Here is a 22,518-nt window from a genome sequence, read left to right on the forward strand (position 1 = left end):
AACTAAAAAATCTTCAAGCCTATGCATGCAGAACTGCTTTAGGAGAGGAGAACGTGATTAAGACATTTTTTTGCAATATAAGTCACATGCAATTTTATTTTACAATCAAAATAAACTATATTATAGGACTTTTACAATTTTCTGTACTGGGTCGTGATATACCTACATGTGTAAACGTTATTAGAATAAGTATATTTCTGTATTACTAGACGAACTCCACTGCATAGCGGGTAGTACCTTTACCTCACCTCATCGAATAATGCAACGTAAGATGTACATTAAAATTTTCATTTTCATTATTTTTTATCTCGCGTTTCGTAATATATTTATATAACAAACTATATATTTTTATAAACTGTATAAATGTGGCTTTTTATTGATATTTATTGCTTTTAGATATATATTGTGTAGAAAGAACAAAATAGGATAATGTTAAAAAAAAATATCACATTTTTAATATTTTTTAAAAATTTTGTATTTTTTTTTATTTTAAGTACATTAATCACTAAAATAGCCATAAACTACAATGATAACGGCTTTCGTGTGTTAAAAATAGTGATTATACCTGAAATCATTGACAAAACTTATTGAAATGAGCATTCAAATCACCCTATCGGGCGATGTAAATTATTTTTTATCACTCGTCCTATAATATATTTCTATAACAAATTATACATTTTCTAAAACTAGATAAATGTAGCTATTAAATAATATTTTTTATTTAGAAAAAACCATTACAGTTTTCATAAAATGTGCAATAATATGTATAAAAAAAAATCTCGTTTTCAGATTTTCCCATTTTATTTTGTATTTTTGTTCTAAAATACATTTTTTTGTTCCAAAAATGAATTCCTCGTCTTTCATTTATCCGAAAATGATATATCGCATGCCCTATTTTGTATAGTTTTAGAGAAATATGGTTTCAAAGGAAGCGCGGCGGCGCCAGCCTTCCCCCTCTTCCCTCCTAAATTAAGGGGGCTCTCAATGCCTCCCGATCTTTATCTACTCAGGGCCACCCAAGGAACAACCTGTGCCAAGTCTCAGTGCTTAATCATAAAATGCAGGGTGTTGTGCAATAGCGTCCCCAGTACTATTGTTTACTAACAATTAACAAAATAGCGCGCGAAATACGCGGCTCGCGGATGACCGCGACGCATTTCGCGCCTGCGCGATGCAACCGAGACGGAAATCAAGGACAAACCCACAGACCTATATCGAGATAGAAGGAAAAAGCTTGGCGGTTGACAGGGAGACCGATCGTGTAACATTTCGCATTTATTGGTGTTCTTATTATGATTGGATTATGCTAGTTAATTATTAATGTAGTTTAGAATATTTATAATATAAGTTAGTTTAATTTTTTGTAATTTAATTTGTGTTGCATACTTTTTAATCTGTTGAATAAATAGATAAATACTTGATACCACAAATGTGAATTGACTCGACAGTTTGAATTCATGGCTTATTTTTACATCGCTCGTACTCTAATAAGAACAAATCAATTTATTTTCATTACAATCATTATATACACATTATTCTAGCATTTATTTCATGTTTATAGGTCGTTTGTTTTGAACGCACGCCAAATCGAGCTTGTCAAATTAAAACCGCAATGGAAAACTAATTTTGACATCCAATCGTCGAGCAGACTGCCGTTCGCGGTACTAAATATGATACTTTTTCTTTCTATCTTGATATAGCTCTGTGGTCAAACGTCCCTAGGAGCGGCGCTCCAGATTTACCTAATATTTCATACATAATCTTCTGTCTCACGCGCGGAGCTATGACTAAACTTCTCTTTCGCTCTTACTGAATTTCGTATTAGAGAATGTACTGAATATTTCTCCATAGGAGCGCAATTCAAAGCGCTCCGTTGAGCGCGGTGCGTATGAAATTGTATAGGAAGGGAATTGGCGGATTAATATAGACTGTATAATGAACTTTTAAGAAATATAAGTAATTGTTTGATTGGACTTTTTTGCGATAGTTTTTATATAGTATAATACATTAATTTGAGGTACCATAATTGATGTATTACTATAGTTTAATTGTGATTATTTTTGGGAGTGCACCGCACAAGCGCACTTTAGGGCAAGCCGCTACTGCAGATGGTATAGGTTTTTGTGAATTATATGTCGAATTAGATATGTTGAAATCCTCCATGGTCACATAATGCGAAGTGGAGCAAGACACTCCCCGCGAAGCCCAATAATCCACCGGTGTTAATACTTGCTTTGGTTTGGATGATGATGGCGTTGACGCTGGTGACGGTGGTGGAGGTGGTGGCAGCGGTGTCGATTGAATAATCGACCACAAGATAGACTCCTTCCCATGCTCGCAGCCTTTAACAGCACAGTGGTGGTTGTGACACGCTTTAGGACTCTGCGGTGATGATCTTGACGGAGCTGGAGATCCCTCTGGAGTAGAGTGCGGTCGTGGTGTGTCCGGACGTAGAGCCATTTTTATTTTCTTATGCATAGCACTATCACAGCGAGGAAGGTAGTCAAGTATATGTCGCTCTTTAGCACTGAGAGCTCCTTAAATACACCCAACGCTCGATAGGTACATATGTAAACAATCCGACTAGTATGCTAATGTAATAATCTAAGCTACAATGTAAACTCGATAATGGTGGACTTCTAGATCTCTAATTATGGATAACTGACGATTGATGCGGGATTCTTATTCTCACACATTGTAAATTTACCCTGTTTTAATTTTTCCAACTCAATCGTAGCCCAACTTATCAATTCATCCAGGCTAGTTTTATACACGGAACAATCGCGAGGTGAAGTCGTTTTATCCACAGCATCATCATCATCATCACCCGTATCATTACGAGGCTTTATTCTAGAAACTAATAATGGTTTCCGCACGTTTTCCACTTTTTCGGTATCGACTATAGGTTTTTTATCCACCCTTATTGAGAACTCAACCCCAACGTCGTCTCGCACCACTTGGGTGTAGGTGTCCTTCGACCAGGTCTGTTTTACAGTCACTTCTCTACGGTTACGAACTGTGGCATTCTCACGAGAAATTTCCACCCGAACCACATTGACATCGGCGTCTTCGGTGCATATCGGAACTCGTGTAACTTAAGTCTGCTTTACCCATACTGAAGTGGTTGGCTCCATCGATCCTTTGGGCGCAGTCAGGAGTTTGATGAACCAATCGCCCCTCATTACGTTCTCAGTTTTATCACTCGCGCTTTGGTAATATACCACTCGTTCGCAGATGTACACGGCGGGAAATAAATGTCGCGCACCATGGGGGTTAAGGTGAAATTCTTTTTCTCACTAGTTATCGACGACTCGATAAGTAGGAAAACCGAAAGCGGTAGCAAATTCGAGATGAACATGCTCGTTTCTATTCGAACCGACGCGATTGAATACATAATGAACACCCTAGTGCTCTAGCTTTTATATTATGAAAATTGACACATGTTATTATGTTGCAACTGTTTGATCTCATTTCAAAGCCAAAACCAAAAATATTTGCAAAGAAAATGTCACTGATTACTAACATTAACAATCCGCGCCAAGACATAAAGGTTGTAATTAGTCACACGCTACAATGTAGCATGTTAATAAATGTCAGCAATTAACATTAAAAATCCATGCCAATAAATAGGTAAAGGTTAGTCATATACTACAATGTAACATGCAAATACGATTATGATCTTGGAATAAGTTCATACTAGGAAGCGTCAACAATATGATTAAGGGAAATAAATCATTGTCCGATCGCTGGAATTGCTATTTTATGCAAATTACTAATTTTTTCCATTCCGATGAAACATTGACTCGGTTGCTAGCCTTAATTTAGTGAAATAAATCAAATCGATCGCTGGATTTACCACAAAGGATTGTAAATTATAGATATATTTTTTTTAATTTATGCAAATAACTAATTTTTCCATTCCGATGAAACATTGCGCGCCTACGCCTTGAAAAAGATAGGTACATTTGTTAAACAATGCGCCAAACTCAACCTTAATGACTAGGTTAAAAAAAAAATTCAAATCAACCATATGGTAACATAATTAAAATATACGACATAAATCATCACTCAATTGCTATGATTTATGCAAATTACCATTTGCAAATTACAATCAGATGAATCTTAAACCTACGCCTTGAACTTGATTTTTTAAACAATGTGCCAAACTCAACCTTAATGAGAAGAGGTCGAATCGAACGCGAAACTCAACCTTAATCGAGGTGTGCCAGAACACTGTGCTTGTAAGGTGTGTCTGTACATACCCCGTGCTTTGCCAGTACGGACCATATTACACTACTTCAAGCTTATGCTGAAATACTTACGATTGATATTTAAATGGAATGTTTTAATTAAATTTCACTACGCAAACTCCCTCGCCTGTTTATGTGCCTATTCGCGATAAACTCAGACTTAATCCACCTCGACCTAAATACAATTCAACATGGGACACAAGTATTGTGATTAATTATCTCGCTAATACGTACCCTTATCCGTATGATAATGCTTCACTACCTAGTTTAACTTATAAAACTTGTGCTCTTCTATGTATAGCATCTGCTCAACGAATACAGACCATTAGTTTAATTAAATTAAAAAACCTGACATTTCAGGATGATGCGATTATCATCAGAATTACTGAATTAATCAAAACGTCAAGACCTGGGGCTTGCCAACCCCTCATTAGATTGCCCTTCATCCGTGAAAACCCTAACATTTGTCCGGCTTTAGCACTTAAAACTTACCTGCTCTAAAGTTATTACAGCATAACTATCATTATGGCTTCTATTTATTTGCAAGATGCGTATTTTTTGATTCCAATCGATGAAAATGATAAAAAGTTTTTGCGATTCGAGTGGAAAACGCAAACGTATGAATTTAACGTTCTCCCGTTCAGTATCTATTACACTGCTCCGTATGTATTTACGAAACTATTAAAGCCCGTCTTGCAATACCTACGCGCATCAGGCAATCTTATGATGAATGTTTAAGAAACATCAACATAACAAAAGCAATTTTGGAATACTTGGGGTTCGTGATAAAAAAAAAAAAAAAGTGGAATGAAACCAAATAAGACCTAATACAAAATGCCTATGCGGTTTTCATATATAAATGTAGAGTGAAAACTTGAAGAAGGTTTATGTATATATATTTTGTAAAGAATTTGCATGAGTTGGTTGAAATGTGACAATATTTTCTACAGCTAAATATTTAATAAATAACGTGACAGACAGACAGAGTCGCACCATAAGGGTTCCTTTGTACCTTTTTGGTACGGAACCGTAAAAACGACGCATACGAACATACTTACAAGATTTTTTTCTCTCGTCTGATCTTCGAAAAATATCGCGTAGGTAGTATGTGTTGCTAGCTTATGCCCGCGGGTTCGCTTGCGTTAGAAAGAGACAAGAGTAGCCTACGTCACTCTCCATCCCTTCAACTATCTCCACCTAAAAAATCACGTCAATTCGTCGCTCCGTTTTGCCGTGAAAGACGGACAAACAAACAGACACACACTTTCCCATTTACAATATTAGTATGAATTAAGTCGGTCTTTTAAAAAATATACCATTTAAAATGGGTATTTTTTTTTCTTTACTTCCAGTGAGCAGCCGAGACGGGTCGCTAGTAATAGGTATTCTAAAACAAGTAGGCTGGTGTTAGGTTGATAGATTCTTGGTAACATATTACGCGTTTCCTCGAATTGAGGCCTATATGAGTGCTGTTTTGTATGTACATAATATTGATCACATACATAATTACATATTGATTCTAGGCCACAGGTTTTTGTAGATGTCTCCTGTCTGGATTTGTTCCTGTGTAGTTTTTATCTAGTTCTGTAAAAAACCGGCCAAGAGCGTGTCGGGCCACGCTCAGTGTAGGGTTCCGAAGTTTTCCATATTTTTCTCAAAAACTACTGAACCTATCAAGTTCAAAACAATTTTCCTAGAAAGTCTTTACAATGTTCTACTTTTGTGATTTTTTTCATATTTTTTAAACTTATGGTTCAAAAGTTAGAGGGCCACGCACTTTTTTTCCTTTAGGAGCGATTATTTCCGAAAATATTAATATTATCAAAAAACAATCTAAGTAAACCCTTATTTATTTTTAAATACCTATCTAACAATATATCACACGTTGGGGTTGGAATGAAAAAAAATTATCAGCCCCCACTTTACATGTAGAGGGGGTACCCTAACAAAACATTTTTTTCCATTTTTTATTTTTGCACTTTGTTGGCGTGATTGATATACATATTGGGACCAAATTTCAGCTTTCTAGTGCTAACGATTACTGAGATTATCCGCGGACGGACGGACGGACGGACAGACAGATATGGCGAAACTATAAGGGTTCCTAGTTGACTACGGAACCCTAAAAAGCGAACTTGTTCTGGACTAAGCTACGGGCGAGAACTAGCTAATTGCAGATAAATGTCGATACTTATCCCATTTGTTTTATCCTAAAGAAAATTAAGATGTGGCGGCTCTGGGCTCTTGTGTGTTTCAACCATAGATTTAGAATGATTAAACTAGATTGTGGAATCACATTTTTTGCCATACTAAATTGAACCTTATCACTGAGACAGAAAGGTGATCGTATCAGACTAGCGAAAACGGTCCACATGAGAGGGCATTGTTTGGGCTGGTGTCCCTCTCGCACGTGTGGCCAGTGTTAATGAGGTTACCATAGTAGTATTTTTATCTGTATATTACCTGACTTTATAACTTCTTATATTATTTTAGTGTTATATTCAAACTAGGGTTTCGATATATTTCAAAGAATTGGAAAATAATTATAATGTAATTATTTTGATCCCAATAAATCAAAGATTTGTATAATTAAAGAATAAGTTCAAATGGGTATTAGTAGATTTGGTAGTAACTTTGAAAATTGACTGGTATCCCCAATGTATGACAGCGATGACGTCACTGAATAATGTTGACATTGTCAGTAAGTGCGAGAGGGACACCAGCCCAAACAATGACCTCTCATGTGGACACACTTTTTGACCTAACTACTCATTCTGGTTTAACTGTAATTCTGTGGTTTCAACACACTACGTTAACCCTTAAATGCGGTAACTGATAAGTATATGCATTATGTATTTTTGACTCTATTGGCAACATGTCAAAATTCTAATTTGAATAAATCTTCGTCAAAGTCCGAGGTGAGACTTGTGCCCTTTTTCATAGTCAATTTGAGTTATACCTTTTCACTATATATTAATATAATAATCCATTATTGTGTGAATATGTTGCACTCCCGGCAAGGCTTGAGACACCTGCAATTCAATCACATAAAAATGCTTTTTTTTAAATTCCGACACGGCCATCCTAACCAAGTTTAAGTCCCCGTGATTTTTTTTAGTTTACTGAATAATAAACGAAAAATTACACATTTTTACACATGATCCATCGTTTGCAAAACTTTAAGGAGTTTAGTGTGCCGATGGGGAGTTCAAAAATATTAGTAGCTTGTAGTTACATCATACAAAATGTTTTTTTTTCAATATAATTTCGACACGGCCATCCTAACATTTCTAACCAAATATACGTCCCCGTGCAATTGTTTCCTCAGACTATAGTTCAGCTAAAATGGGTTGAAATGAAAGTCAGTTGTAAATAAAACTCTATATTAATATAATATAATAATCCATTATTGTGTGAATATGTTGCACTCCCGGCTTAAGGCTTGAGTCGCTTGTAGTTGGCGAGGTGGCTGTTGAGATGCTGCGCCAGCTGGTCGGCGCGCGCGAATGACGCCTGCAACAACAAATATTTATAATGTATAGTCTGTCAGTAAATAAGAACAAAGAAAACTATATGCATCCCTTTCTTTAGGGTGCTAGAGAAAAAGATACCTATAGTTTTCTTCTTATTTACTGACAGACTTGTTTGACAGAGTATAAATAGGCGAGACGACTTTTTTTCGGCACGGCCATCTCTAACTCATTGAGTGTCCTCGTGTATTATTTCAACTCGGCCGTCCGAACTAAGTTAGTGTCCTCATATGTTTTTTTTTATCACCTTGCACACGACGCATCTGTAGAGCTGACGTGGTTATGAGCGTGCCTGGTGAGAGTGCGCATGAGTGAAGCGCTTGCCGCACTGATTACAGTTAAAGCTCACCCTTAAAAAATACTTTTCTTTCGACACGGCCATCCCGACTCACTCAGTGTCCTCGTGTTTTTTCTTTTTTTTTCTCACCTTGCAAACGAAACAGTTGGCGCGCGTGGTTGTGCGCATGCGCAAAGCGCTTGCCGCACTAGTTGCAAGACATGAGAGCTCTTTCACAAAAAAAAAAAATTTTTCGGCACGGCCATCCCTAACTCATTCAGTGTCCTCGTGTATTATTTCAACTCGGCCATCCGAACTAAGTTAGTGTCCTCATGTTTTTTCTTTTTTTTTTTCACCTTGCATACGACGCATCTGTAGAGCTGGCGCGCGTGGTTGTGCGCGTGCCTGGTGAGCGAGTGCGCGTGCGTGAAGCGCTTGCCGCACTGGTTGCAGGCGTGCGAGCCGCCCTCGTGTCTCACCTTGCACACGACGCATCTGTAGAGCTGGCGCGCGTGGTTGTGCGCGTGCCTGGTGAGCGAGTGCGCGTGCGTGAAGCGCTTGCCGCACTGGTTGCAGGCGTGCGAGCCGCCCTCGTGTCTCACCTTGCACACGACGCATCTGTAGAGCTGGCGCGCGTGGTTGTGCGCGTGCCTGGTGAGCGAGTGCGCGTGCGTGAAGCGCTTGCCGCACTGGTTGCAGGCGTGCGAGCCGCCCTCGTGTCTCACCTTGCACACGACGCATCTGTAGAGCTGGCGCGCGTGGTTGTGCGCGTGCCTGGTGAGCGAGTGCGCGTGCGTGAAGCGCTTGCCGCACTGGTTGCAGGCGTGCGAGCCGCCCTCGTGTCTCACCTTGCACACGACGCATCTGTAGAGCTGGCGCGCGTGGTTGTGCGCGTGCCTGGTGAGCGAGTGCGCGTGCGTGAAGCGCTTGCCGCACTGGTTGCAGGCGTGCGAGCCGCCCTCGTGTCTCACCTTGCACACGACGCATCTGTAGAGCTGGCGCGCGTGGTTGTGCGCGTGCCTGGTGAGCGAGTGCGCGTGCGTGAAGCGCTTGCCGCACTGGTTGCAGGCGTGCGAGCCGCCCTCGTGTCTCACCTTGCACACGACGCATCTGTAGAGCTGGCGCGCGTGGTTGTGCGCGTGCCTGGTGAGCGAGTGCGCGTGCGTGAAGCGCTTGCCGCACTGGTTGCAGGCGTGCGAGCCGCCCTCGTGTCTCACCTTGCACACGACGCATCTGTAGAGCTGGCGCGCGTGGTTGTGCGCGTGCCTGGTGAGCGAGTGCGCGTGCGTGAAGCGCTTGCCGCACTGGTTGCAGGCGTGCGAGCCGCCCTCGTGTCTCACCTTGCACACGACGCATCTGTAGAGCTGGCGCGCGTGGTTGTGCGCGTGCCTGGTGAGCGAGTGCGCGTGCGTGAAGCGCTTGCCGCACTGGTTGCAGGCGTGCGAGCCGCCCTCGTGTCTCACCTTGCACACGACGCATCTGTAGAGCTGGCGCGCGTGGTTGTGCGCGTGCCTGGTGAGCGAGTGCGCGTGCGTGAAGCGCTTGCCGCACTGGTTGCAGGCGTGCGAGCCGCCCGAGTCTGCGCGCGCGCACGAGAGCCGGTGCCGCGCGAGCTGCTCGTAGCGCTGGAACGACGAGCCGCAGTCGCCGCAACGCCCTGGAAAAAGAAATCATGTTATTGTATCATTTTTAAAAGAGCCAGTGTTAAAATTGTCAAATATTAACGTCATCTAGGAGGCCGTTTTTTCTTGATGGTTTGAGGTAAGTTTTAAGTTTGAAGCGCTGGTAGCCTAGCGGTAAGTATGTGCGACTTTCGTTACGGAGGTCGCGGGTTCGAACCCCGACTCTTACCAATGAGTTTTTCGGAATTTGTGCGCGAAATGTTATTTCATATTTGGAAATATTTGCCAGTCGCTTTTCGGTGAAGGAAAACATCGTGAAGAAACCGGACTAATTCCAATAAGGCCTAGTTACCCTTCGGGTTAGATGGTCAGATGGCAGTCGCTTTATTAAAAACTAGTGCCAAATCTTGGGATTAGTTGTCAAAAGCGGACCCCAGGCTCCCATGAGCCGTGGCAAATGCCGGGATAACGCAAGGAGGATGATGATGGTTTGAGGCAAGTCTTTCTCTTAGACTTTATCTGTCTCTATGGTGATATAATATATGTGGTTGGTATACATGTGTGCCGTATGGAATAAGTCTCCTAGTATTGCGGATGCGCTCACCGGCTCTGTCGTCTTCGGAGTGTGTGGCGGCGTGGTGCGCCAGCTCAGCATCATCCTCGAAGCATTTGCGGCACACTTCGCAGCGAACCGTCATGGCGCCGCGGTGCGCGCTCGCTCTGTGAAAACATCAGGGTATAAACATCGGCTAAATGAGTTTTCGAAGGAAATTGACATTGATTGTCTAACCTCTGTATGTATTTCGTAGTACATTTGCATTCTGTTACTTTTAGTTGTCAAATTTCCATCTAGATGTCGCTGTACCGAGTGTCAAAAAAGCTAGATCGCGGTGTTAAAGTTCGGCTAGTGGATTCGGTAATCTTCGGGCCACCGGACGCCGGTCAGGGTAGTGGATTGCTACCAGTGGTGTTAAGGCGAAGAAGAGCCTATGTCCCGGAGCAACGTGTGACGTAAGCAACGTGTGACGTCAGCGGTGAGATGCAACAGTATGACGTAAGCGGATTATATGTGTGACGTAGTGAAGTGACAACCGTGAGTACTTTAAATTATTACGTAGTGCAACTGTCAAAAACTTAGTGAAATTTCAAGCAATTTGGACTTAGAAAAATTTCATCAAGTTTGGACTTAGAAAATTCGTAGCAAGTTTGGACTTAGAATAGTTTCGAAAAAAGTGGAACGACGGGGAATCCACGCCCAATTTTGCCTAGATTGTACTAAGTTCCAAACACTTAGAAAATTTCACTATGGAGGCTCTTATAAAAGTGCAACAGGACTTGTACTTGAGAATTGATAAGGCAAAAAGTAACTTTAAATCACCCAAGGAACGACTTAACTCTGCAGATTACCTCAAAACAAGAATAGAAAATTTAGAATCTTTATGGAATCAGTTTATGACAACTCATACTCAAATCATTAAAGAGTCTAGTACACTTGAGTTCACCGAGTATATAACTGAAGACATATATTCTAATGCGGAAGAGTTATTCACGGATTATAAGTCGGACCTAAAGGCTGCCTTAAGCAAATTAAATATTTACGTTCCTGCTAAGAGCACTGAGCCTACCACTGTTGAGAATAAGTCGGATGTTGGGCAAGGCAAGTCAGTGATGGTCAAGTTACCAAAGATTTCAATTCCTACGTTTTCTGGCAATTATTCTGAGTGGACTAGCTTCAGAGATTTATTCACGTCGCTCATACATAAGAACAGAGATTTAGACGACGTTCAAAAATTGCACTACCTGAAAGGTTATTTGGTTGGTGAAGCTGAACAGCTTCTGCGTCACGTACAGATCACGCAAGATAATTACAGCGCATGTTGGGAGAAATTAGAAAAGCGCTACAATAATAAGAAGTATCTTGCCAACTGCATTCTCAAACGCTTCATGAGTCAGAAGAATATTATGACAGAGTCCGCGAATGCACTCAAAGAATTGCTGGATACTACGAATGAGTGTCTAAATGGATTAAGCAATTTAGGCATCGACACAACTACATGGGACATAATTGTGATTCATATAATTTGTCTGAAATTAGACAACGAGTCTAGGAAACAGTGGGAACTTAAGGTTAGCGAGTCTTCTGATGATTTGCCCACACTCAACCAACTTCGAGAATTTTTAGAAACCCGATTTAGGGCATTAGAATGTTTGGACGGGAAATCATCGAAGACCAGCTTTATCCCAAAGAAACCCAATGCACCATGTACTACTAACTTAAAAGTGCATCATGTAACCGAAGTTTCTTGTGGCTATTGTTCTGAGAATCACAAACTGTGTAATTGTAAAGGTTTTTCTAAAATCGATGTTGATGCTCGACGTGATTTCATCCAGTCCGGTAATTTCTGTTTTAATTGCTTAGGTTCAGGTCACAACGTATATTCCTGTCGCCAATCTACTAGATGCCGAATTTGCAAGCGCAAACATCATTCTTTATTGCACCCAAAAACGAACACTCAAGCAACCGATTCTCAAGTCAAACCCAATCAATCGGTTGAAGGCGATATTGTTGCCCATGCAACAACAGCTCCATCATCATTGTGTGATGAGCCCAATAATGTAACAACTTGTTTTTCGACCAGTCGCGGTCAAGTTTTCTTGCCAACGGCTTTGGTTCAAGCTCAGTCGAAAACTGGTTCAGGTATAACCCTCAGATGTTTAATCGACCAATGCTCGGAAGCCTCTTTCATAACGGAGTCTGCAGCACAACTGCTGGGACTTAACAAGGTTTACCATAAGAGCACAGTCACGGGACTAGGCGGTGAAGAGAGTTCACCTGTGAACTCTAAGTCGGTGGTAAAGGTAAAAATTTCATCACTCCTAGAACCTGACTTTGAAGTGAACGTGCATGCTCATGTTTTGGGCAAGGTAACATCGAATCGTCCGAGGAAATTTATAGACATTGATTCGTGGTCAGATCTGTCTAAATTAGATTTAGCAGATTACACATTCAACATTCCCGGGAAAATCGACTTGCTTTTAGGAGGAGAGGTGTACGGTCAAATACTGTTAAACGAAATGATCAAAGCTCCACAGGGAGCACTCATCGCTCAGCGAACGTCTTTAGGCTGGATTGTTTCAGGGCCAACTCACCTAGGTGAGTCGGAAATTCGTACAAGTGTTAGCGTTAACCACATTCATTTAGATGAAAACGAGCTGCTCAAGAAATTTTGGGAACTCGAGGCTGACCATAATACGACAGATCCCAAGCGTCATTACAATGAAGACGAGAAGAAATGTGAAGAATTTTTCAATGCTACCACTGAACGTGATAGCACCGGTAGATACATTGTGAAACTACCATTTCGTGATCAAGACCCCAGTTGCAAACGTGGAAACTTTGTGCCTATTGCAACTAGGCGTCTCAACCAATTGGAGAAGAGGTTTGCAAAAGATGCTGAGATGAAGAAACGCTACTCAGATGTCATCAATGAGTACCTTGAGTTAGAACACATGGAAGAAGTTCCTCCAGAACAGGAGAACAACCCAGATGCAGTTTATTTGCCACATCATGCTGTCATCCGAGATGACAGATCGACGTCAAAGCTGCGTGTGGTCTTTGATGCTTCTTGTCCTGGCTCCAATGGCGTTTCGTTAAATCAAGACCTGTTAGTAGGTCCAACTCTGCAACCTGTTCTGCGTCATACCATCCTTCGTTGGCGTTGCCATCCTATATGCCTAGTAGCAGACATTGTTAAAATGTACAGGCAAGTAAAAGTGCATGAAGACGATGTTGATTTTCAGCGCATTCTATGGCGTGAAAATTCGGGGGAGAAGATTAAGCACTTGAGACTGCTCCGAGTCACCTTTGGTACGGCCTCAGCACCTCATCTTGCAGTGCGTGCGCTTCAGCAAGTAGCCCACGATGAAGGAGCACAATATCCAAATACTGCTGATAGGGTCCTCAACCATTTTTATGTGGATGACTTGTTAACTGGCTGTGAATCCGTGGAAGAAGGTAAAGTGGTTTACCAAGAGATGAATGAACTCTTGCAAAAAGGTGGATTCGAGTTACAGAAATGGAGCAGTAACAGTGAAGAATTAATGCGGCATATGAAAGAAAGCGATGTCAAAGAGGAAGGTAGCTTACAGCTGAAAATAGACGCTGTCATGAAAATCCTAGGACTTGTTTGGAATCGCCGAAATGACGAATTTGAATATTCGGTTCAGCTACCTCCACTCAAAGTTCCTGTAACTAAAAGAAGTGTCATATCTGACATATCAAGGTTGTTTGATCCGCTTGGTTGGTTGGCTCCAGTGATCATCGTAGCCAAGATATTCATCCAGAAATTGTGGCTTTCGGGAATCGAATGGGATGATGAAGTACCACCACAATTACTGAAGAATTGGCTAAGCTATAGGGAAAGTCTAAACCAACTTACCAAATTCAAGCTACCCAGATGGAACCATGCTAGTTCTCATGTGACTGCAGAACTGCAAGGATTCTGCGACGCTTCCAATGAAGCTTTTGCTGCTGTTGTGTACTTGAGGACAATAGACGAAGAGGGAAATGTAGACGTGTCACTCATCACATCCAAGACGAAAGTGGCACCAATTAAACAAATTTCAATTCCACGTTTGGAATTGTGTGGGGCTGTACTACTTACGAAATTACTGATGGAAGTAGCCGACGTTATGAGTATTAACAAGGCAAACATACACGCTTGGACTGACTCTACAGTAGTCATTTCTTGGCTGAATAGTCGTCCAAATCGATGGAAAACTTTCGTCGCAAACCGGGTATCTGAAATAATAACGTCAGTAGAGCCACACCAATGGTCCCATGTCTCGTCGAAGGATAATCCTGCAGACTGCGCGTCTAGAGGCACACAGCAGCTGACCAAAGAAGAACTGTGGTTAGAAGGTCCACCATGGCTGAAAAATAAAGAGATTAGTTACAAGAAACCAAACATAAAAGATACAAACTTAGAAGAAAGGAACACTAAAGAATGTTTCGTGAATACTCACGATAGTAATAATGTCACAGCAGATGCTGAAGAGACTCTCATTTCAAAGTTTTCGAAGCTGTGGAAACTGCTACGCGTTCTGGCTTTCTGCAAAAGAATCTTTAAATATGCTAGAAAAGAAAAAGTGAGTTTATGGTTAACAAGCAGCGAAATCCAAGAAACTTTGAAGACTTGTATAAGGATAGTTCAAGCGAATCACTTCAAAGAAGAGCTGAAAAACCTGAAAGAAAACAAAATGATTAATAAAAAGAGTCAACTTACCTCATTGAACCCGATTGTAGACGAAGATGGTGTCTTGAGAGTTGGTGGAAGATTACAGCAAGCTGGAATCACTGAACAAATGAAGCATCCAGTAATAATTCCACATAAGTCACACTTCACAACGTTAATATTGGACAATGCGCACGAAAAAACTCTGCATGGCAATCCACAACTAATGCTCAATTATTTGAGATCCAAATATTTTATTATTGGTGCGATCAATTCGGTTAAGTTATTCGTTCGCAAATGTGTGACATGTGCTCGCTACGCCGCTGCAATGAGACATCCACTAATGGGACAGTTGCCGTCAGTTCGAGGAACTGTCAATCGCCCTTTCTTTCAAAGTGGTGTGGACTATGCTGGTCCTATAAACATGCGCACCTCAAAGGGAAGAGGCCACCGCTCTTACAAAGGCTACATTTGCCTTTTCATTTGTATGGCTACAAGAGCAATACATCTTGAAGCAGTCAGTGACTTGACAGCTCAAGGCTTTATTGCAGCCTTCAAACGCTTTACCGCACGACGTGGTCACTGCGCCGATTTGTGGAGCGACAATGGAACAAACTTCGTGGGAGCTGCTCGTGAGTTGAAGCAGTTGTACGCCGAAGAAAAATCAAGCGTAGCTGTAGAAATTGCCGATCAGCTTGCCTCAAACTCCACTAATTGGCATTGGATTCCTCCACACTCTCCAAACTTCGGAGGCCTCTGGGAGGCGGGAGTTAAATCCACAAAACATCACCTCAGACGAGTGATTGGAAACTCCACTTTGACGTTTGAAGAAATGTCCACAGTCCTGGCTCAAATCGAAGCATGCCTTAATTCTAGGCCTATGTCAAGAATTAATAGTAGCAACAGTGATGATCCTATACCTCTCACTCCTGGGCATTTTCTGGTTGGAGAACCTCTAGTACTTGTGCCAGACTCTAACTATGAAAGTACCAATGTTAGCAACTTAAGAAAATGGCAACTAACACAGAAAATGGTTCAAGATTTCTGGCGCCGATGGTCGCGTGAATATCTGACTCAGTTTTACCACCGCTATAAATGGGCTCATCAAACACCCGAGCCAGTGGTAGGTAGTGTAGTGTTAGTAAAGGAGGATAATTTGCCTCCGGCAAGATGGTTATATGGTGTAGTCACTGATAAACACCCAGGTCTGGATGGAATCACTCGAGTAGTTAGTTTGCGTTGTAAAGGGAATATTATAAAACGATCTGTTGGCAAACTGTGTTTTCTGCCAATAGAAACTTAAGTTTTTCTGTTATGTTTATAATTTGTTTCTTAACAAATATAGGTTGAGATTTTATTTGGGGACATATATGTCAAATATTTGTTCTGTAAAGCTAAGCAGTGTAACAAATTTGAGTTATTTTGTTGACAATGTTAATGTCACACGTTACAATTTTCTTCCACTGTGTAATTTATTGAATTTGTTATAGTCAGTTGCCTCATGGTGGGCGGAAATAAGGACACTTGTGTTATTATTGTCCTTGGTGGGCGGAATGTCTAACCTCTGTATGTATTTCGTAGTACATTTGCATTCTGTTACTTTTAGTTGTCAAATTTCCATCTAGATGTCGCTGTACCGAGTGTCAAAAAAGCTAGATCGCGGTGTTAAGATTTTTCCGAGAAACATGACGTCTAGAAGGAAACAAACCGTAGTCAAGCTTTTCTACCAGTTATACCTCTATTGATTTAATACATTATTGTTTAGTCAAGTGTGAGTGTTTTCTTTTTTTGGGCCTTTTTTAATTTTCTGTTTTGTTTTCTCTTTCTTTATATTCCACTTTTGTGCTGGAGCAAGATAATAATATAGAGATATAGATGAGGGTGTGGGAGAAATCTCACTTTTTTTTTATTCCCCACCAAAAATATTCGTCATTTATCGACTAACGACAAGTCTCCTACTTGTCAATTGATGTCTGGAGTGTCTTGAGAGACGAAATAGTACATTGTGCAACGAGGGGAGGAAGTTAAATATAATATATTAAAAAAAAGTTAGATTGAGTATAGAAATGTTTTTCATCACACTTGCATTAGAAAAAATATGCAAAAAGGTTCAATACAGTACTAGAAATTTCTTCGCAATTAAATATCAGTCCCCCTAGCCAGTAACTCTCTAGGGAGAACGATTTTTCTATAACTCACGCTCCGCCTGCGCGCAATAGCACATTTAGTGTGCGAGTGTGATGAAAAGTTTATTAATCAACAATTCAAAACTATGAGCAAGGAGTTGAGAATCAAAAAGGAATAAGTAAGGAAAGAGTTGTAACTGCATACATCAGTAAATTCGAGTTATTTTGACATCTGGCGTCAAATACGCGTCAATCCGTCAAGTAGCGTAAATTATGAGTACTGCTTGTTGTAGTCGTCTAGCAGCAGCGGCTGGTCCATACAAGCCGATTCCCACCGGCTTGCTTAAAATTGATCACTAGTAAAGTACAGGTTTATTTTTGCTCAGTGTTGCCATAGATTAAATATAAGAAGATCATACCATAAACTACACCACACATAGATGGCACCACAAAAAAATGTCTTGTAGCTTTCGATTATTCTTGTAGATGGCGTTAAGTGTCACTTTTGACATATATTTACGGCTTGAAAGTGACACTTAACGTCAATCTACAAATAATCGATGGCAACAAGGCATTTTTTGTGGCGCCATCTACGTGTGGCGTAGTGTATGCGCGTTCTTAGGCGGTCGTATTAATATATGGGAAGGTATGATCTTCTTTAATCTATGGTTTTGCCTAGCAGAAACTTTCACCAGCCGCCACTGTTGTCTAGTGTTATTAGATTAAATGATTGCTCACTTGTGGTCCCAGAGCTTCTCGCGGCGGTTGAAGGTCATGTCGCAGCAATCGCACTCGTAGCGGTCCGAGCTGCGCGTGCGCTGCCGCGAGCCGCCGCCGCCGCGCGCCTGGTGCGAGCGCCGGTGGATCCTGCAACATTTAAAAAAATATATAAATGGGCTTACTCTTGAATATTGTTTTTTTTTCTCGTCTGTTTTTAATGTTTTTTTTTTACTATTTACTATTTATGTGCTATACCTATTGTTTTTATTTTTTAGTTTCACAGTGCCTTGGTTTTACTGTTATGCTGTGTAACTTATTTGAATAATAAAATAAAAATAAATGTGAAAGAGGCGCGTTCCTAGCACACAGTCTAAGCTCGTGTAGGTGAACACGTACCATGCTTGTATGAGTGAAATATGACAGGTCGACTGATCGCGTTTTTGACAGGCGGTAACTGTAAGGTAACGGAGAGGGGGTAGTCGTCACTTTCAGCGGGGAGCGGGAGTGGCCATACTGTACGATAGTACTCTTTATTATACTGTGACGTGGCCTACGATGGAGTGAGCTCAGAAGATGACTGTTCACTCTGGATTTGAAGGTTGTCATATTAGTACATTATGAAACGTGGAGCGAAAGTTGAAGATGCGCACGTAAGTTAAATCAGCAAATACAAATGTATTTATTAAAAAACTGTACATATAATTTGAGGGATGGTGTCTCCTGGTAAGACATTATATTTGCCTGTGTGGGAAGGCACCTTAAATAGCCATCATGAGTGCACATGGCGGTGTGAGACTCACTTGAGCGTGACCCTGGTGGAGTACCACTTGCGGCAGACGTGGCACTGGAAGCTCTTGTCTGGCGACTCGTTGTCCGACTAGTTGAGCTGTAACATCCATCATGAGTGCACATGGCGGTGTGAGTGACCCACTTGAGCGTGACCCTGGTGGAGTACCACTTGCGGCAGACGTGGCACTGGAAGCTCTTGTCTGGCGACTCGTTCTCAGACTCGCTGAGCTGTAACATCCATCATGAGTGCACATGGCGGTGTGAGTGACTCACTTGAGCGTGACCCTGGTGGAGTACCACTTGCGGCACACGTGGCACTGGAAGCTCTTGTCTGGCGACTCGTTGTCCGAATAGCTGAGCTGTAACATCCATCATGAGTGCACATGGCGGTGTGAGTGACTCACTTGAGCGTGACCCTGGTGGAGTACCACTTGCGACAGACGTGGCACTGGAAGCTCTTGTCTGGCGACTCGTTCTCAGACTCGCTGAGCTGTAACATCCATCATGAGTGCACATGGCGGTGTGAGTGACTCACTTGAGCGTGACCCTGGTGGAGTACCACTTGCGGCACACGTGGCACTGGAAGCTCTTGTCTGGCGACTCGTTCTCGGACTCGCTGAGCTCGTCCTGCCGCGAGACGGGGACGGCAGGCGCGCTACGCTCCGGGTCCGAATCGGAGCCAGACGACACTGCGCCGGAGTACGACCACGCACCGAATGATCTGGAAAAGTGAAACCAAAGACCTATATAACTTCGTATAGACCGATAAAGTCTAAGAAAAAAACGTACCCCAAAACCATACAGAAAAAGGTACGGTGAGCTAGGTGGCGATACACCTTTGGCGCTAATATTAATACGTAACATTTTAAAACATATCAAGCTAATATGTTTAAGCTAACATATCAAGAATATGGGCCAAATTGTCAAAACTGAGGTTCAAAAGTTTTAAGCCTGTGTCGAGAGATGGCAGTCTATGCACTGTGATTACACATTTTACTTTGACAGTAACTCTCTTTAATACTCGATCCTCTTTGGTGAAACGTAAGGTTATCGAAATGAAACGTTTAAATCTCAGAGCATATAATAATAAAGGGAGGACACGCCGCCGCTGGACGCGTCGCACTTGTTAGCTCACTGAGCATACATTTGTCGTTGTGTGCGTGCGTGATTACACGACTCCCTGGTCGTTCGCATGTACGCTGGCTTAGTGCGTTTTCACATTATCCGATCCGATATCGGATGTGGGAAGGATTTCAAAGGCAAAAATCAAAGATGGCGGCTTAAATGTTTGGGATATCGGTCCTACATCCGATATCGGATTGGAAAATGTGCGTTTTCGCATTTTCCTTAGCAGGCAGTCACTACCGACTAGGCCAGGGGCCCATTTCTCGAAGCTACAAGGTACAATTTACAAATGGTTGTCAATGTTTAATATGACAAGTTGGAAAGAGTCTTCCGCTTGATTCAGATTCAGATCTTTATACATAAAACACAATATTTTACATGTCAATAATATACATAGCAATTTATAAGTTAACTTAGTATTATGTAAGCAAGCGACATACAGTTTGGTATAATGTTATTAATTACATATTATTTTTATAATAGGTATTATTATACAATACATTGCTTTATTATTTCGTGCACTAGTTACTTTTACATTTAATCTGATTTAAAGTGTTAGGTAACTTATAACTTTCAGTTTTGAGAAATGGGCCGCAGACCGTTCGTATTGGACCTGGGAACCCAAGGTACCTGTCATCTTCAGCTGGCTGGAGTGGATTCGCGTCCTTTTTCTTCTCCGATTCAGATTAGCTATCAGAACTGTCTGAAGAGCTGGAACTGCTGGTAGACCTGCATGGCCAGTGATAGTCACCTGTCATCCTCAGCTGGCTGGAGAGGGTTCGCATCATTCTTCTTTGATTCAGACTCGCTGTCAGAACTGTCTGAAGAGCTATACAAGCTGGATGAAGTTCTGGAACTGCTGGTAGACCTGCATGGCCAGTGATAGTCACCTGTCATCCTCAGCTGGCTGGAGAGGGTTCGCATCATTCTTCTTTGATTCAGACTCGCTGTCAGAACTGTCTGAAGAGATATACAAGCTGGATGAAGTTCTGGAACTGCTGGTAGACCTGCATGGCCAGTGATAGTCACCTGTCATCCTCAGCTGGCTGGAGAGGGTTCGCATCATTCTTCTTCTCTGATTCAGACTCGCTGTCAGAACTGTCTGAAGAGCTGGACGAGGAACTGGATGAAGAGCTGGAACCGCTGGACGAACTGCCTACAATATGAATACTAATTAATTCACGTAACTTTTCTTTTATTATATAGTGACACATGTATTTTTGAGTAAACCCTTTCATAAAAAAGTTACTGAACTGATTAGTCAAAAAAGGTGTTTTGTTTTTTTCTGTCATGTTGACTTATGTATTACAAAAACACTCTTCAACTAAACAGTTTAGTAACTTTTTTTATGAATAAGGGGGTCACTCTTTTAATACTACTCGTATAAATTTTAACTTCTGATTAGCAGAAACGTCTGCAATCGATGCCACTAGGCTTAGAATAAATTTAAAAGTGGAAAATGTCTGCCTTGGGTGAGACCCACCCAAGGCAGACATTTTCCACTTTTAAACTACTCGTATACTTATAATGAAGTTTAGTGTACACAATAATAGTACGTTACTTATACAACTCGGGTATAAAGCGACCCATGTTATAGTGTAAGCTTAGAGAGAAGTAAGGGGAGAGTTGTAACTCCATACATCAGTAAATGCAAGTTATAGTGACTTCTGGCAGGCCGTCGAATGTACTTGGTGATCCAATTTATTTTTATGAATGGGCTTACTCTTGGCCACAGACTAGCCAAAGGCAAAGACGTGGCCTACGATGGAGTGAGCTCGCCCAGAAGATGCCTGTTCACCCTTGATTTGAAGGTCGCCGGATCATATGAGCTCGGAAATATAGCCGCCGGCAAGGAATTCCACTCCTTGGCAGTGCGCATAATGTTGAGTTTAGACCAGCAACTATAGGTAAGAGTGAGTGGCAAATATCTGCATCTCTTTCTTAGATATATTTCTGTCTCAAAACTTGCAGCAATAACTTGCACGTCTAAACTCAGCTTAAGAAAAGAAGAAGCAAAGCGCTTCGTGCGAATTCGCGAAATAGAACTTACCGGAACCGGAACTGCTGCTGTCGGAGTCAGATCCTGAGCTGTCTTCTAGTTTCTCCACTCTGTCCGAGTCTTTCACTGAGGCTCGACCTACAAACAAACATACAATTGAATGATTGTAAGTAAAATATATATAAGGTACAGCGGGGACAACCTCGACTGGGGGGCAAATGTAAGTATTGAGTTCTACATGTATCCACTGAACACGCCTACTATATATATCCGGTGGACACTCTAATTAATAATGCAAACATTGTAAAACATGGAAAAAATGGACCAGTTACATTTGGTTACCAGACCAGTTAAATTGAGGCGAAGCTTCCGTGAAATACACACTGTGTCCTGGATTTTGACACAAAGTTTGACAGCTTGAAAAAACATGTCAACTATTTTTTTGGTAAGTTGGTGACAATGTAATGCAATACGTTAAAACCCAAAAACACACTGATACAAATGTGTGCACGACCGACAAATACAAGTACGTAAGTTTTTTGCAAAAAATTCATTTTTTGCAAAAGCTTTTATAGCCGACTGTACCTTTCTTTCAACAGTCATCTACTGCTCTCCGAGACGTTTCTAAAAACCTCTTACTCGATGGGGATACGACGTTTCATAACAGAGTTCCTATGACCACCTTTCTGCTCCATCATCAGATCAACTCCATGATACCATGATATGTGTGCAAAATTTCAGCTCAATCGGAAACCGGGAAGTGGGTCAAATTCAGCTTCTACGTTTTGACGCACACTAACATACTAACAAGGCAAGTTGAATAAAAGCTTGTAAAAAATTAAGTAG

At 41.5% G+C, this 22,518-nt stretch overlaps 1 protein-coding gene across 7 annotated transcripts in view; it reads right to left on the reverse strand.

Annotated features, from left to right (window-relative positions):
• Positions 1–7,619: 7,619 nt before the first annotated feature.
• The window catches only part of LOC125239567 (suppressor protein SRP40-like), a 52,205-nt gene continuing 37,306 nt past the window's right edge, over positions 7,620–22,518 (reverse strand). For 6 of the 7 annotated variants that reach the window (XM_048147211.1, XM_048147209.1, XM_048147206.1 and 3 more), the window contains 7 exons: positions 21,724–21,810; positions 20,703–20,829; positions 19,084–19,269; positions 17,778–17,906; positions 10,284–10,399; positions 9,521–9,714; positions 7,620–7,763 (listed from right to left, as the gene is read on the reverse strand). In XM_048147211.1, the coding sequence (XP_048003168.1) occupies positions 7,686–7,763; positions 9,521–9,714; positions 10,284–10,399; positions 17,778–17,906; positions 19,084–19,269; positions 20,703–20,829; positions 21,724–21,810 (917 nt within the window). In that variant the 3' untranslated portion in view covers positions 7,620–7,685. Of the gene's footprint in view, positions 7,764–7,991; positions 8,028–9,520; positions 9,715–10,283; positions 10,400–17,777; positions 17,907–19,083; positions 19,270–20,702; positions 20,830–21,723; positions 21,811–22,518 lie in introns of those variants that run through there. The other variant, XM_048147207.1, reaches the window with a different exon arrangement.

The sequence above is a fragment of the Leguminivora glycinivorella genome, chromosome 25, assembly GCF_023078275.1.
Source record: "Leguminivora glycinivorella isolate SPB_JAAS2020 chromosome 25, LegGlyc_1.1, whole genome shotgun sequence".
NCBI classification, from domain to species: Eukaryota; Metazoa; Arthropoda; class Insecta; order Lepidoptera; family Tortricidae; genus Leguminivora; species Leguminivora glycinivorella.